The sequence below is a fragment of the Cavia porcellus genome, unplaced genomic scaffold, assembly GCF_034190915.1.
Source record: "Cavia porcellus strain 051 isolate PalLab524CR breed Dunkin Hartley unplaced genomic scaffold, mCavPor4.1 scaffold_8, whole genome shotgun sequence".
Lineage (NCBI taxonomy): Eukaryota > Metazoa > Chordata > Mammalia > Rodentia > Caviidae > Cavia > Cavia porcellus.
The window spans coordinates 79,891,844-79,906,243 of NW_026947491.1; the positions used below are offsets into that span (position 1 = coordinate 79,891,844).

General features: G+C 43.1%; 2 protein-coding genes and 1 long non-coding RNA gene across 7 annotated transcripts in view; 1 reads left to right on the top strand and 2 right to left on the bottom strand.

The window, feature by feature from the left end:
• Positions 1 to 936, bottom strand: part of Poc1b (POC1 centriolar protein B) — an 84,054-nt gene extending 83,118 nt beyond the window's left edge. Inside the window, exon 1 of one of the 4 annotated variants that reach the window (XR_010049400.1) lies at positions 272 to 936. Coding sequence is in view for 2 of the 4 variants with exons in the window: in XM_013159252.2 (XP_013014706.1) it covers positions 272 to 424 (153 nt within the window). In the remaining 2 variants the exon portion in view is untranslated. Of the gene's footprint in view, positions 1 to 44 lie in introns of all 4 variants that reach the window. The other 3 variants (XM_013159252.2, XM_013159253.2, XM_063255281.1) reach the window with 3 other exon arrangements.
• Positions 374 to 13,572, top strand: LOC134477371 (uncharacterized). 2 transcript variants are annotated; one of them, XR_010049402.1, is made up of 4 exons: positions 374 to 388; positions 7,171 to 7,268; positions 7,381 to 8,837; positions 8,930 to 13,572. It is a non-coding gene; the product is annotated as an uncharacterized LOC134477371 (long non-coding RNA). The 2 variants fall into 2 exon arrangements; XR_010049401.1 differs by lacking the exon at positions 374 to 388 and having other exon boundaries at positions 4,110 to 7,268.
• Positions 7,449 to 8,671, bottom strand: LOC100718977 (heterogeneous nuclear ribonucleoproteins C1/C2-like). Its single transcript, XM_003475867.5, has 2 exons — positions 8,355 to 8,671; positions 7,449 to 8,315 (listed from the first exon to the last, which is right to left on the bottom strand). Exons 1-2 carry the CDS (start codon positions 8,669 to 8,671, stop codon positions 7,748 to 7,750), a joined length of 885 nt encoding a protein of 294 aa, XP_003475915.1. The 3' UTR covers positions 7,449 to 7,747.
• Positions 13,573 to 14,400: the final 828 nt, after the last annotated feature.

Consider the following 14,400-nt stretch of genomic DNA (forward strand, 5'->3'; position numbering starts at 1 on the left):
CCCCGCGGGAGCCGCAAGGCAGGGCTCCGCCAGCGCGTCCTCACCCGGGCGGAGGCCATGCAGGAGCGGGGCCGTCGGGGAAGGGAACGGGAAGGGGAAGGGCAGGGAAGGGGGGGACCGTGCGGCGCCCGGAACCGTCCGCCCGGAGCCGTGGCACCTGCCGGTCTCTACAACAACGGCGGGCCAGTCAAACCCCGCGCTCCAAGGCGTGGCCAGCCGAGTTCCGAGAAGCCGTCTGCGCGCGCCGAGCTGGGGGGATGCAGAGGGGTACCTGGCCTGTGCCCGCAGACTGGCGGGAACCTCCGAGCCAGGGGTCGGAACACACCATAGCAATGTTTCCTGACGCTAAGGTTCCCTTCTTCGTCACTCCAGAAAGGGCAGTAAGCAGGTCAGTCGGGTGTTGTGAGCCTGCGATGGATGCCATCGGAGTTCTGCTACACGTTAAAGAGACCGCGCCCACATGTGTCAGGCGAACTGGCGGCGAACCTGCGGCACGGGTGCCGCAGCAGGCTGTTTGAAAGTTCTAAGAGGTTCGCCAGCGCTGGAACCTTTGTTGAGATTGAGGAAGGAGCTTTAGTCTAAAAGAGAAAGCTTATAATCAAAGGAACTAATCTCTGTAAGACAGATTTGAATGTTTGGAGCCCTAGTTTCCCATAGTCTGCCCTCGAGGGATGTAGTTACAGACGCTGGATGCGCGGGATGAATGAATATGATACCCATTGTGCGTGTATTTCAGGTTTTTCTTCTGTGGGTTCCTACTCAGAAGTATGTTTTTAAGTTTCTGGGCCACATAGTAACTATTTTTGCTGTGGGCTTCCTTACACATAGTATCATTTGCGCTTTAGCAACAGTGACATTGGTAGAGTTACAAAATGTTATCCGTGTTCACAAATTATAAACTTCGTTCTTAGATATAATCTTAGCCGCTAGACTGATGTAACTCTTCCAAGTCTGTATCCTTTTTTTTTTTTTTTAACGCTGCCTCAAAGTATGAAGGAAGCATGTGTCCTTCATTCTTTGAGGCAGAGTTGAAAAATTATATGAAGATTCCTTGTAGTGGGGCATGGTGACGTGCTGGCAGGGAGATTGTCGTGAGTTTAAGGCCAATTTGAGCTCTGTAGTGAGTTCAAAGCTAGCCTGAACTACATAGCAAAACCCTGTCTCAGAAGAAAAAACAGTTGCTGATAGCAATATGGCATGGTAGATCGCTGTCACGGTTTGTGTCTAGATGTCTCCCCAAGCTCCAGGAAGTCATGGGAGTGGGCTTCTAGAATTTGTGATTGATTCTTGGGTGTGAGTGCTACACCAGGCCTGGGATGGGTAACGGGCACACAATATAAGGGAGGAAAAGAGCTGGTACTTCCTTCTTTGCTCTTATTGTGTTTGCTTTTTCCAACCCGGTGAACTGTTACCCTGTGCCTTGTTCCACTCCACCTTAGAGCTAGCCGAGTATGGACTGAAACTTCCAAAAACTGTGAGCTACATAAACTTTTCCCTGTTTAATTTTGGGTCCTGAGTATTTTGTCTCAGCAACCAGAAAAAAGTAACTAGCACAACTGCATCTAGTAGGACACATGTTCTAGGCAAATAAAAGATATATATATGCTGTAATTACAGGTTCCCTGCCTAATTTACAGCCACTGAGTTCAGTTTTAATGACTGCTATACAGAACAATTAAAAGGTAAAAAGTGGCTTTAGATTGCAATGCAGTATTTAATTAAAGCACATTTGTTAAATATTTTCTGCATGTCTGGCCCCGAGGGATACAAAGATAACTGAAGTATTTCTCTGCCCTCTAGAAGTCAGCGATCTGGTTTGATGAGTCTGAGTCTCACGTCAGTACATGCAGTGCTGATACAGGGGCCTAATTCTCAGAGCTGATTCAACACACAGGGATTTAGGCTCCTGCAGCCATGAGAAGGTCCTTAAATGATTGCTATGGGAGTCGTGGCTCTGTGTGTTAAGAAGTATTGCTCTAATCTGTGATTAGAGGTGATGTGTTAAGAGCATTCTCAGGACAAGGGAATGTAGCTCAGTGATAGGGCACCCACTTAGCATGCCCAGGCCCTGGGCTGCATCCCCTCTACCAAAAATAAAGCGAATACCTGCAACTTGTCACCAAACTGTACCAGGATGCTGAGCTACTTATTCCTGGTCTGGGTATCTTTTTTTCCTAAGGTCTGGCTTGCTTAAAAAATAATGCTGAAATCTAGTGGGAATATAAATGGGGTAGCACTGTGGAAAACCATTTGACAGTTCCTCTAAATTTTAAGTACAGAATTACTTGTGATCTAGCCATTCCACCTCCAGGTGCAGCCACACATATTGAAAGCAGGAACTCAATTGGATCTTTGGACACTAACATCTATAGCCCTGTTATATAGTGAAGAGAGTCAAACAATCAACTATCCAACAGACGAATGGGCAAACTAACCATTACATACATAAAAGGAATTATTCTGTCCTAAAAGAGTGAAATTCTGATATGTGCTAGCACATAGGTGAAGCTTGAAGAGGTGTTCAGCTTACGCCACACATAAAGGGACACAGTTTGCATGATTCTGTTTGTTTAAGGTTCCTAGAATAGGTGGCTTCATAGAGACAAAACAGAGTAGACATTACTAGGGATGGGGAGAATGGAGAATTTCTGTTTACTGAGTTTCTATTTGAGATGATGGATCTTTAGAAATGGATACATTTTGAATGTATTTAATGCCAGTAAATTGTACAGTTAAAATCATTAAGTGGCAAATTTTATTTCATGTATGTTCTGTCACAATAAAAAGTACAGTAACGTCGGACACTGAGGAAGAATCATTAAGAACTCAGATCTCTCATGCCATGAGGTGTGTAAGAGTGGAAACTTAACTGCAAGTTAAGAGGAAAAGGAAGAAAAAGATGTAGAAACTACGTCAAAGGAAAATTTAAGTTTAGATTTTTTGAGTTTTAAAAAGTTTTACTCCCCTCACCCCAGGATTGAAAAACACATCTTTAAAGATAGTCAAGCCAGGAAGACAAGAGGCAGAGCAGCTTATAAAGGAACAGGGCTGTGTGTGAGACTCCTGTCACCTGTAGATACGAAACAACTATTCATCAAGTCCTTGCTGTGTTGCATATCAGCTTCCACAGTAATGCTGTGTAACAAGCAGCCCTAAGATCTCACTGGTATAGTACAATAAACAGTTCAGAGAGGAAGGGGAAGGGAGAGAGGAAATAAAAGAAGAAGAGATGGAAACCAACCCCCACCTTGCATTTTTAGTTCAGCAGATGAGGGGAAATTACCAATTGTATCACCACCTAAGATGTCATATACCCACGATGTGTTCACAGCATGCTGGGTCCCTTACACAGTTTGACATCTAATACTCATAGTAATCTTATTAGAAAGGTGCTGCGATTACTGTTTCCATGTACAGCTGAGAAAGTTGATGTGTAGGCATTCGGTTACTTGTCCAGGGGACACAGATACAAGTGGCAGAGTTGAAATCCTATCAGCTCTCCACCCCAGAATCTGCCCTTCATTGCGGAGTCACCAAAGCGTTCTTTAGTTTTCAAAACTAAAAATATCTCCATTCCTTTCATTCCACAGCCCTCATTAGTTACTCAGAAGTACGCCTCTTCCAGTTCTTTGCACTGATTTTGTTCTTCACCTGCACAGACAGCAACAGCTCTGCAGCGAATGCTTAGAAACCTGGCCACAAGTGCGGAAACAACTTCCCAACATCAAACCCACTTGAGTTCCTGCAATCCCATTTACTTCTGTGGTTATTTTTGTTTCCTCAGAGCGCAAACTTATTAATGTGGACATAGCCACAGCTGGGATCAATGTTTGGAAACTTGCAGGCATCTTGGGAAGCCACCTATGAGGGGGAATACAGGGACCTTCCACCAGTCCTTTCCAAGGCTCCCTCAAACTGGAAATTAAATTTCTCCACCTGAGCCCCTCTGTAGTTTTTAGTTCTGAGGGTGACAATTTATCTTCAAATCTGGAAATTCAGACTTAGCCCAGAAGTGCCACCTGCTGTCCATGTCGCTGCATGGCATGTGGATGGTACGCTGCAGCCTGCTCACAGGCAGTGGGGGGGGGGGGGGGGCTCCACTTAATATCCAGCAGCTGCCCCAAATACAGGCGAGCACTCAGAAAGGAAGAGCACAAAACTGACAGATCACTGACACATTAAAATGTCTGAAGACTAAGAGTGATTTAATTCAACACTCATTCAACTCCTATCAACTACATCCTCATCCTCCTGGTACATTTTATTTTTAATCTATTTTTCTCCCCACGTGCTTTCTGCCGCTCTTCAGGCGTCCCTTCTGTCTCCCAGAGTATTTTTGTCATCCTTAATTGCTTTCTGACTTTGAGACTCTCCCTGCCTGACTACCCTGCTTAGTGTCAGCCAAAGACATAAAAATCATCAGGAGAGCCTGCTAAAAGAGCAGATCCTTGGGCGTCTTCCCACAGGTCTTTATTTAGAAAGTCTAGTGCAGATACTAGAAATCTGTCTGTTTTAAATAAGCTTTCTAGATGATTACCAGATGCATCAATATCTGTGAACCACTGGGCATCTTATGCCACAGATCTTGAAAATGCTTTTAAAGTACACTTTTTAAAAAATGTCTCAGACTGAGCCCTATTTTATGGTCAAACCACACATCTCCCCTGGACCAGTCCTCAAGACATCTCAGTTAGTTATCCACATCCAACACTGTCTCCTCTTCTCACTTCTGGGACAAAATACCCAACACCTACAACCTGAAGGAGGAGAGGTTATTTTTGGCTCATGGTTTGTAAAGATTTCAATTGATCATTGGCCGGCTTCAAGGCAGGAAGGGCCCAGCAGAGGAAGGCAGCCCACATCATGGTAGCCAGGAAACAGAGAAGGGAGGCACCAGGGAGGGAGACCAGGTGCTGCTGTCACAGCACACGTGGCTGGGGAGCCACCAGCAGGTGCATCAGCTGCCAGGTGACCGGCTTATGATCCAGGCAGCTTCCAAAGCCTCATCTCTGAGCATGTGACTTGTCAGAGACACCTAAGCACACATTTTGGAGCTTTTTTGTGATTGCCTCTTCTTGCCACGACTTTTATCCAGAGAATCCTACCTCAGGACCCAGAAGGACACGTTTATGTGAAAATACCTGTGAACTCACAGACCCTTACAATAACATAACTAATTTCTTTGGGCTCCCATAATGTGTTGCTTGGGCTTCTACTTGGCTATATTTTAGAACACTTCATTACATCTGTTATGTTTATGTGTCTACCAGCCCTTGTTGTAAGGAGAGGTTGATAAAGACAAGAACTAAGTTGAATTCAGTTTAGTATCATTCTGCAGCACCACAATCCCTGACTAATACATGCTCTGTGTTTCTTGAGGACCTACAGTGTGACCAGCCAACTTTGTATTCAGTGAAAAGATCCACAAGAGAAATAGAAAACATGAGCATTCTCAAATAGTTTAAAATGTAATTGAGTCTTGAGATGAATCACATGAAATAGTGAAAGAGTCACTGTAAAACATAAAGTATGTAAAGCAGAAAGTCCCTAGTAACCGCAGAAATGATCCAGATATCTGCATAGTAACCATACTGTCGTGTTTCTGTAGTGTCAGATATAACTAAGCTACTCTACTGGGCTTTGGAGGTGTTCACAGAAGGATTTCATAGAAGGTATTTGATTATGATTTTTTTTACTGGTCCCAGGGATCAAACTCACTACTGCCTGCTTGCAAGGCAGGCGCTTATGCTGCTGAGCTAAATCCCCAGCCCCTATGATTATGATTTTTTGAAGTGCTGGATCTTATGCATGCTAGGCATGAGCTACAACCCCAACCCTAGATTGTGTGTGTGTGTGTGTGTGTGTGTGTGTGTAATAAAAAAAAAGGTAGCATTAGTGGTTACCGGGGACTAGAGAAAAAAGAAAGGAAGGAAGGAAAGAAGGAAGGAGTGATTACTAATGAAAAAGGGCTCATTCGGGGGGTGGTGAAATGTTTCAGAATTAGAGTTAGTGTTAGTGATAATGTTACAGTCTGGTGAATGCACTAGATACAACCGAGGTAGTGGGTTTCAGATTCTCTTGAAGGACGCGTCAGAGTGCATCCCAGAGTTTCTGCTTCAGAAGGTCTGGAATGGTTCCAATGATTTGTCCCTAGTAGTGACGGGCATTCTCCTGGTGACCCAAGAGCACAGAATGGCGTTTGCCAGGGGCCTGAGGGAGAGGGAAAGAATTAGCATTCAATGCATACTGAGCTTCAGCTTGTCAAGAGGAAACGGTTCTGTGTCTGGGTGGGAGTGATGGTGGGAACAGTGCAGATGTATTTTGTGTTTCTGTCCTCACAAAAATGGGTACATGGTAAATATTGTGTAATGTATACTTTACTGTCATTAAAAAGTAGGGAGAGGTATGGAAAGGGAAAAATAATCCATGACTAAAGGTGTTACTCATGGCGTACACTTCTGAATCACAGAGGCTCCTATGGAAACGAAGGACTCTGGGTTTTTAGAGCTGTGATAGTAGGGATATAATGAGAGAGAGATATTTGTGCAGATGTGAAAAAACTAAAATAAAGGCCCAGAAAGACTGATGCTGTTGTTGGCACAGAACCAACAGTACCTGCTGGCAGATGACTGTCCTACCTACGCTGAGAAGCAGGAAACTCATTTCTAAGGTCTATGCTGTAGTTTAGTCTTTAATCATTTTTTAAAAAAAGCTGAAAGAGAAACTGAGAAAATAAGGGGAAAACTCTCCCCTCAAAATACATATATGCTAGTCAAGATAGTGATGCCACTGATTTCTCTTAATTCATTGAAAATAAAGGTTTGTGCTAATATTGTTTGGACAATTAGGTGCCAACTCTGAGTAACTAATTTAAAGAGGACAATACACAATGTTTTTTTAAAATTTTATTTAAAAGGAAAGAAAAAACAAAACAAAGCAAAACAGTATAAGGGTGCAAGTAATACAGAATTACAAAAAAAAACAGTAAGAAATCCCCATTTAATAGATTATACATTATCATCTTAGAGATAGTTGTTCAAGTCACAGGATTAAAGCATACAAAGTGGACATTCAAACAGTGAGACTGCAAACAGTTGAATACACAATGTTTTAATCATTATTACTCTCCTATTTTGTTTTGAAATTTTGGATTTTTTTTTCTCTTTAAAGACTTCAAGCCAGGAATGGTGGCTCGTGTCTGTAATCCCAGCACTCAGGAGGCTGAGGCAAGAGAATTGCTGTGAGTTCGAGGCCACCCTGCACTACAAGTGAGTTTAAAGCCAGCCTGAACTGTGTAGCGAGACCCTGTCCCCAAAAAAGATGTTTAAAAAAATAAAATAAAATAAACATCAAAAAAAGCGGTCATTTTTTCTGTCTCAGCAAAAGTAAGATTCTGATAACGATTCAGTGTACCTGGCCAGTTCCGTGGACTTGGACGATCAAGTAAGTTTCTTTTTTTTTTTTTTTTTTTAAACCATACAACCTTTTTATTGTTAAGTCATAAAGAGGTATCAAAATTAAACAGCAAAAATTACAGGATAAGACTTAACAAAACTACTAGGAGCATCAAAAGAAGTGAAAATGGTACTAGGCGCAGGGCAATCATGAACATGGGAAGGATAAAGATTGGAAGAACAGTGAGTGTGTGCTGAAGATACTAGGGGAGAAGATCTGGTGAAATTCTGATCTTAGACAAGCGCCTAGGTAAAGAAATAATGGGACAAGATTTCTAAACCCCACTATGTGCTTAAGAGTCATCCTCGCCATTGGCGATGTCTCTGTCATCCTCTCCTTCCTCAGCCTCTTTTTCATCATCCTTGATCAACTCCAGCTGGTCATCTGCCCGATCTTCATTTTCATCATCATCCAGTAGATCCCCCTCCTCAGCAGAGTCATCAGCAGCACCTTCAGACTCCATCTTCACATTAGTCTCATCTTTCTTCAGGGAGGTGCTGGTCTGCTCCTCTTCGGACTTATCATTCTTCATCTCAACTGCTTGTTTGCTCTGTTCCTTTTCTATTTTCTCCAGGCTTTCCAGTAAAGAATCCACTTTTTGTTTTATCTGGGTCAGCTCCTTCTTAATGGCCTGAAGATCATCTCCTTTCAACTTTCCAGACTTGGAAGAAGATCCCCGCTGGCCACTCTTAGAATTGAAGCCACTTTTGCCCCTTCGTGAGGTGTTTCCTGATACACGCTGGCGTTTTGAGGGCACTACAGCCCGAGCAATAGGAGGCGGTGGTGGAACACGTGCTGGGTAACTGTACATCCTGTCATAATAATCACGTTGAAAGTCACAGTCCAAATCAAAAGAGGAGCTGAGTAGAGGGGACGGAGAAGGGTGTTCTGGTACTGACCCGTACATCTCCGCTGCAGATCGTTTCACACCTGCTTTTCCTCTGTCCACTTTTGGCTCTGCAGCCGGATTAATATCTAAAACCTGGCCAGCAATCATTCTGCCATCCTTTCCAGCTACAGCAGCCCGGGCATTTCTCTCATTAACATACTGGACGAAGGCAAAGCCCTTATGAACAGAGCAACCCACAATTTTGCCATACTTCGAGAAGATCGCCTCCACATCAGACTTCTTTACCACAAGAGTGTTGAGATTCCCAATGAACACACGGGAGTTCATGGAGCGAGGATCTGTCTTGTTTGTAACATTGCTAGCCATTGTATTTGAAGATAAGGTTGCTAACAGTGACAGAAACCAGGAGAGGGGCAAGAGAAGAGATTCGATTCCGAATCTCCTACTCCCAGGTTCTACGTGCAGAAGTCGGCTGCTGCTCGAGGTCGGAAACGCGGACGCAACCACTCGGTCTCCGTCTCTTCACAAAATCGTAAGTTTCCACTTACAGCATTTTCTGCCTTTCTCGCTTAGTGATCCTGCCTCCCTCCCTTTCCACGTGAGTCATGTCTTTATCTACGGCAGGTCCCTGATGTGAAGGAACACTGGGACTTTCCACGTGACTGCACGAAAGACACGGGTGAAGCTGGCAGGTCTTGGCTGCAGGTTCCCGCTCCTCAGAGAGACCCCAGGCCGGCCGGTGTCCTGTGGCTCCCCCTCTCCACCAGCCCCCTGCCTCTGGCTTGCCTGTTCTTCACAGTTTTTCCCTGACACTTCCTTCCCATCTCTTCGAGTTCTTTATCCTCTTATTTTCTTGCATATTACCCTGCCTTTTATTTTGTCCTTTCCCAACTAAAAAGTGAGTCAATTGTTCGAATCAATATTTCACCCAGGATGCACCTATGAATGGCCAATGGGGAAATTCAAATCAAAACCATCACAAGAGGCTGCTTCACACCCACTCCCGTAGCTGTCCACAGAAGGAAGGATGATCAATAACAAGTGTTGGGGTGGCACAGAGAAGCTGAAGTCCTCTAAGTTGTTGATGAGATGTAGAATGGTACAGCTACTTTAGAGCTTAGGCGTGCAGATGTGGGGATTTTATGGTAATTACATGCTTAGCATTTTGGAGAACAGTTTGAAAGTTCACATACACGTTTTCTTCAGCCATTACAATGTTCAAACATTTTAAAAGAAATAGCGTCACCATATAAAGCAACTCCACTCCTAGGTATAAGATGTTCCACTTGGCCCAGTTACTCTTGGTAATTGAATACATGTGTCCACAGCAAAACACAGGCACAGATGTTCATAGTATCAACACAGTAGCCAAAAAAAAGAAAAAAGGAAACAACCTAATGTTGATGAGGTGATTAATGCGTAAACAAATATGATGCATCTGTACAGTGGAAAATTATCTAAAAATACAAAAGTGGAAAATCCTGATTCGTGCTGTGATATAGATGAAACTTGGAAACAGTAAGTGAAGGAGCTGGACATTATGTGTGATTTCAACCCAGTGAGCAGCCCAGAATAGGAAATTCATAGAGGCAAAGTGGAATAGGGTTCTCCAAGCTGGGGGGAAGAAAGGGGGGGAGTAACTACCAATGAGAAGGGGACTTCTAGTTAGGTGATTGAAATATTCTGAGACTCAATCATGGTGATAATTTTAGAGCTTGAGGCACTAAAAAACCATTCATTGTAATAAAGTAAGATTTTGTTTATTGTCTTTCTGAGAGAGGGTCTCGCCATGCAATTCAGGCTGGCCTCGAACTCACTTTGTATCCCCGCCTGGCCTCAAATTTGCAGCAATCTTCCTACCTCAGCCTCCTGAGTGCTGGGATTACAGGCATGTGTCTGTAATGCATACTCACAGCAAGATTTTTTTCTTTGAACACACACAGCCACTTATCTCTCCCCAGAACATAAACTCCTGCCTCTAGTGTGGATCCGAAGATGTCCCCTGAAGGCCCGTGTGCTAAGGGCAAGGCCCACAGATCCACAGCACTAGTGGAAGTGAAGGAAGCTTTAAGAGGGTGGGCCTAGTGGGACATCTTCAGGCACTGGGGCAGGGGTGCCTCGGAGGGACTGTGGGGCTCTCCCCTCCTCTCTCTTGTTCTAGGCCCCGAGATGAGCTGATTGCTCCATCACACATCCCTGCGATAATATGCTGCCTTGTCAGAGGCCCAGAAGCAGCAGGAACCATTAGTCACAGACCAGGACCCTTACAACTGTCAGCCACACTAAACCTGTCTTCTTTATAAGTGGATTATTTCAACTACTTGTTATAGTATCAGAGAGATGACTGTCTCAGTCACCTTCCTCATTCACTGGGACAAAACACCTGACTCCCGCAATCTAAGGGACAGAGAAAGGTCTATTTTGCCTCTGTTTGGCCCACAGTCTGCAGACTCCAATACAGAAATGGCACCATGTAAGGGTGGAGGATGCTGCTCCCATCATGGCGGCCAGAAAGTAGCCGCCATGAAGAGAGAAGCTTGGGAAAGGAGACAAACCCTTCCTGGCCATCCCTCAGTGAGTGACCTGCCTCTTCTGACCAGCCCATACCCCTCCTCTTTAACAGCAGGTCAGTATCATGACCCCATGGTTCAGCCAGGAGAGGACCCTCAAGAAGAAGGGGAGGACCAGGACTCAAGACAACAGCAGCCATCCCCAGGGAAGGTGGAGGCAGAAGCTCCACAGACCACAGCCGAAGCTTCTCTGGAGAAAGACAGCCCGAAAGAAAACCCACAGCAAGCAGGCCCTTCCAGGGGAAATCAGCAGGAACTCCTCCCCTCCTGTTCTCCCTTACTACACTTCTACATCAATCTTTCCTAAATGGGTCTTCCACACCCAAACCAGATGATTTAACTTAGCTGGGTGTTGCCACAGAAGCTGACAATTAGTCGGTTAACCACCACAGCACCCCAACTTCTCGAATTCAGATGAGAAACCTGTAAACCTTCATTCTTTATGAATTACTCAGTGTGTGGTGACTGCTAACAACACCAAAAGCAGACTAAGACATCCACTAGATGCTAGAACAATGTCTGGTGTATAGTAGGTACCCAAAACAGATTTATAACTTAATGAAACAAAGAGGAAGAAATCCTATTGTTTAAAAAGATTTGGAAGAATGTTTGGTTGGTTGGTTGGTTGGTTAGTTGGTTTGGTTTCTTAATTCAGTTTGAGCAACATAGTATAATAGAGTTGTGATTTTAGTAAAAGAAAACTAGATTCCTTTAAAGGTTATTTCTTCTAGATAAGAAGAAAAGTCCTCAGAGCCTTCCTGGAACCAGCCAACCCACTTCCTCCCTTTCTCACGATGTTATGTTGCAGTGTCTGGACGGCGACTCTCCGAGAAGCCGTCCTCTGTGGCTCTGCACTCTGCCATCCTTCTGGGAGTTCCAAGTCTAAATTCTTTCTAACGTAATTTAGCAATATATTTTAAATTTGGACATTCCAGGTTTCCTCCTAATTATAAAAATTGCTGTAGTTAATGCCATATAGCAGGACAATTTTTATTGTATGCATATCTTTGGGGAAAAAAAGACCTCCCAAAACTTTTATTTTATTCTATAACCATAGGCACTTAGCGGTAGCCCACAGACATGATTTTTTTTTTTTTTTTTTTGGCCACTTAAGTGTTCAAACCTTAAAAGGTATTTAAACGAAGATGACACAAGTTTTCAGTTTAATCCATGTCCCTCTGGTGTTATTATACATAGCCTGTTTCACAAATTTCAATCATTTTTCAGGCTCTTCATGTTAGTCATGAAGGTCTAAGTATGCTGCTGTAACAATCAAGCCCCCGATTTCAGTGGCTTACAGCAAGAAAGTGTGTTTCTCGTGCACACTGCACCTCTATCAGGAGTCAGCAGGGATTCAGCTTCTGTGTCTGTCTCTTCCACTCTCCAGGAAATAGGAGATCAGGGAAGACAGTAGCAGGAGCAGGATCATTTTGGAGCCTGGAGTAGATGGTGCCCCTGGAGGCTTAGTAAGCTTTTGTTGATGGATGAAAGTCTCACGTCTGGTAGAGAAGTGTAACTCTCCTAAGGGAAAATAGTGAAAAGTTATCTAGTCTAGCTCAGGTTTGGAGAAATTTATTAAATGTAAAAAGTGCATTTTATTAAGTTGACAATATCAATACTTTTCTCATAAGAAAATTTAGAAATGGGAATGTCAGTTTCTCATCATTTTTGAACCCAAATTTCCTGAAGATTAATAACACTCAAACTTTGATTCTCAGTTGAGAACACTCACTCTTAGATGAAGTCATGGTCTTTGTTTTATCTTGGAGGATGGGAATTGAAGGTGGCAAATAGAGGCTTCAATCTTTGGGGTTGCTTCTTTGTTTGCTTGGTTGCTTATTTATTTGTAAATAAAGGTCCCACAGGTGATTCTGGCATTCCACTGCAATGGAATGTTATGAGTGTTACGTGTTATGTGTTATGTCCTGTTCCTGTAGCTGTACAGTTTACTCTCTGAGAGTTTCACTCTTTCCCAGAATAGAGTCAGAGGAACAACCAAAGATCAAAATGAAAACACTGGGACCAAACCAAGAACCCAGCTATGTTCACTAACACACTAGGAGCATTTTCCAGATGAAGAGCAAAGGCCAGCACTGGTACCACGGCCTCTCCAGTCCAAAGAATTCAGAGTTCAATAAAGAAAAGGACCTCAGGAAAGAACAGAAGAAGCTGTTTGATGACTGGGTTAGTGAGGCATCTGCCTTGGTATCATGGAGTCAAAGTGGAAAAACCAGTTTTTACAAGGTATCTCTTAACTGAGTCAGCACAGCCCATTGCATGGTATGATACACTGGAGAATGCAGACTTTACCTTCTGGGTTGCTGTGAACTATGAAATTTAATTGGGTAACTGAAATCAGAGGAGTTTTTTGTTTGTTTTGTTTTGGTTTTGGTACCAGGGATTGAACTCATGACCTTGTACTTACTGACAAGTGCTTACACTGCTGAGCTAAATTCCCAGTCCCAAATTGATGGCTCGTAAGCAGTGACAATTCTGTATTCCCACACCAAGGGGACATTCGGCAGTGTATCACAACGGAAGCATGGGTGCTCTTAGCACCTGGCTGATAGATCAGAGATGCTGCCAGCGACACTGCAAATGGGATTGCGGCAGAGGATGAGAAACCGCCTCAAAGGAACACCCTTAGCACGAGGTCTGGCATTTGTTAAGTGCTCAATAAATGTTGGTTCACCATGAGTTGATCTCCTAATGTCCATAAAATGTTAATTAATTGGCAGTTCCCTAACCTACCGTATGTTACCAAGTTTTTCCATTATAAGACGTATTTATTACTAGCTTTTAAAAAGTTAAGAGAAAGTATAAAGCTAGAAAAAGAAACATAATTAAGCCAGATGACAAAAAGCTTTTTTTTTTTTAGGTGTAGGAGACTGAACTCAAGGCTTCATGTATGCTAGATAAATGACCTGCTACATTCAACCTCAGGACATTTTTGAATTGATATTATTCTTTTCCACTGATTACTCTTTTTCTGATATCTAAACAAATAGAAATCCAAATTATTCATCATAATTGTGTTTGGTAAAACAGATCAAAATGAAAGATTTCTCTCAAACCAACTGAAAAATAACTCTTTTAGTTTCTTGAATTGTCATGAAATGTGATTAAGTATTTTTTTCATAAGAAGCTATTATCAAATCAACCTATCAGTTGATGGACTTTTTTGCTTTTAGATTGGGTTTCATAATGATGTGATCCATGCTGGTCTTGGATTCCTGAACATAAGTCATCCTCCCGCCTCAGCTTCCCAAGTGATGGAATTACAGGCATGTGCTGCTGACATTTTAAATTCCTCAAAAAGCAGCATTCTGTGTAACTCTCCTGAGCTCCTACACTCCCATTTTCCTCGTTAGATCAGGAATTCTTTAAAGTACTGCCTGGGGATATGAAAATGTAGCCTACTCATACCTTACCTGATTTAGTATCACCAGTTACATAACCATTAATTTACTTCTCTTCTCCTGCTACTGACTAATACTGCTGTCAGATTTGCTAATCTTTGCCAGT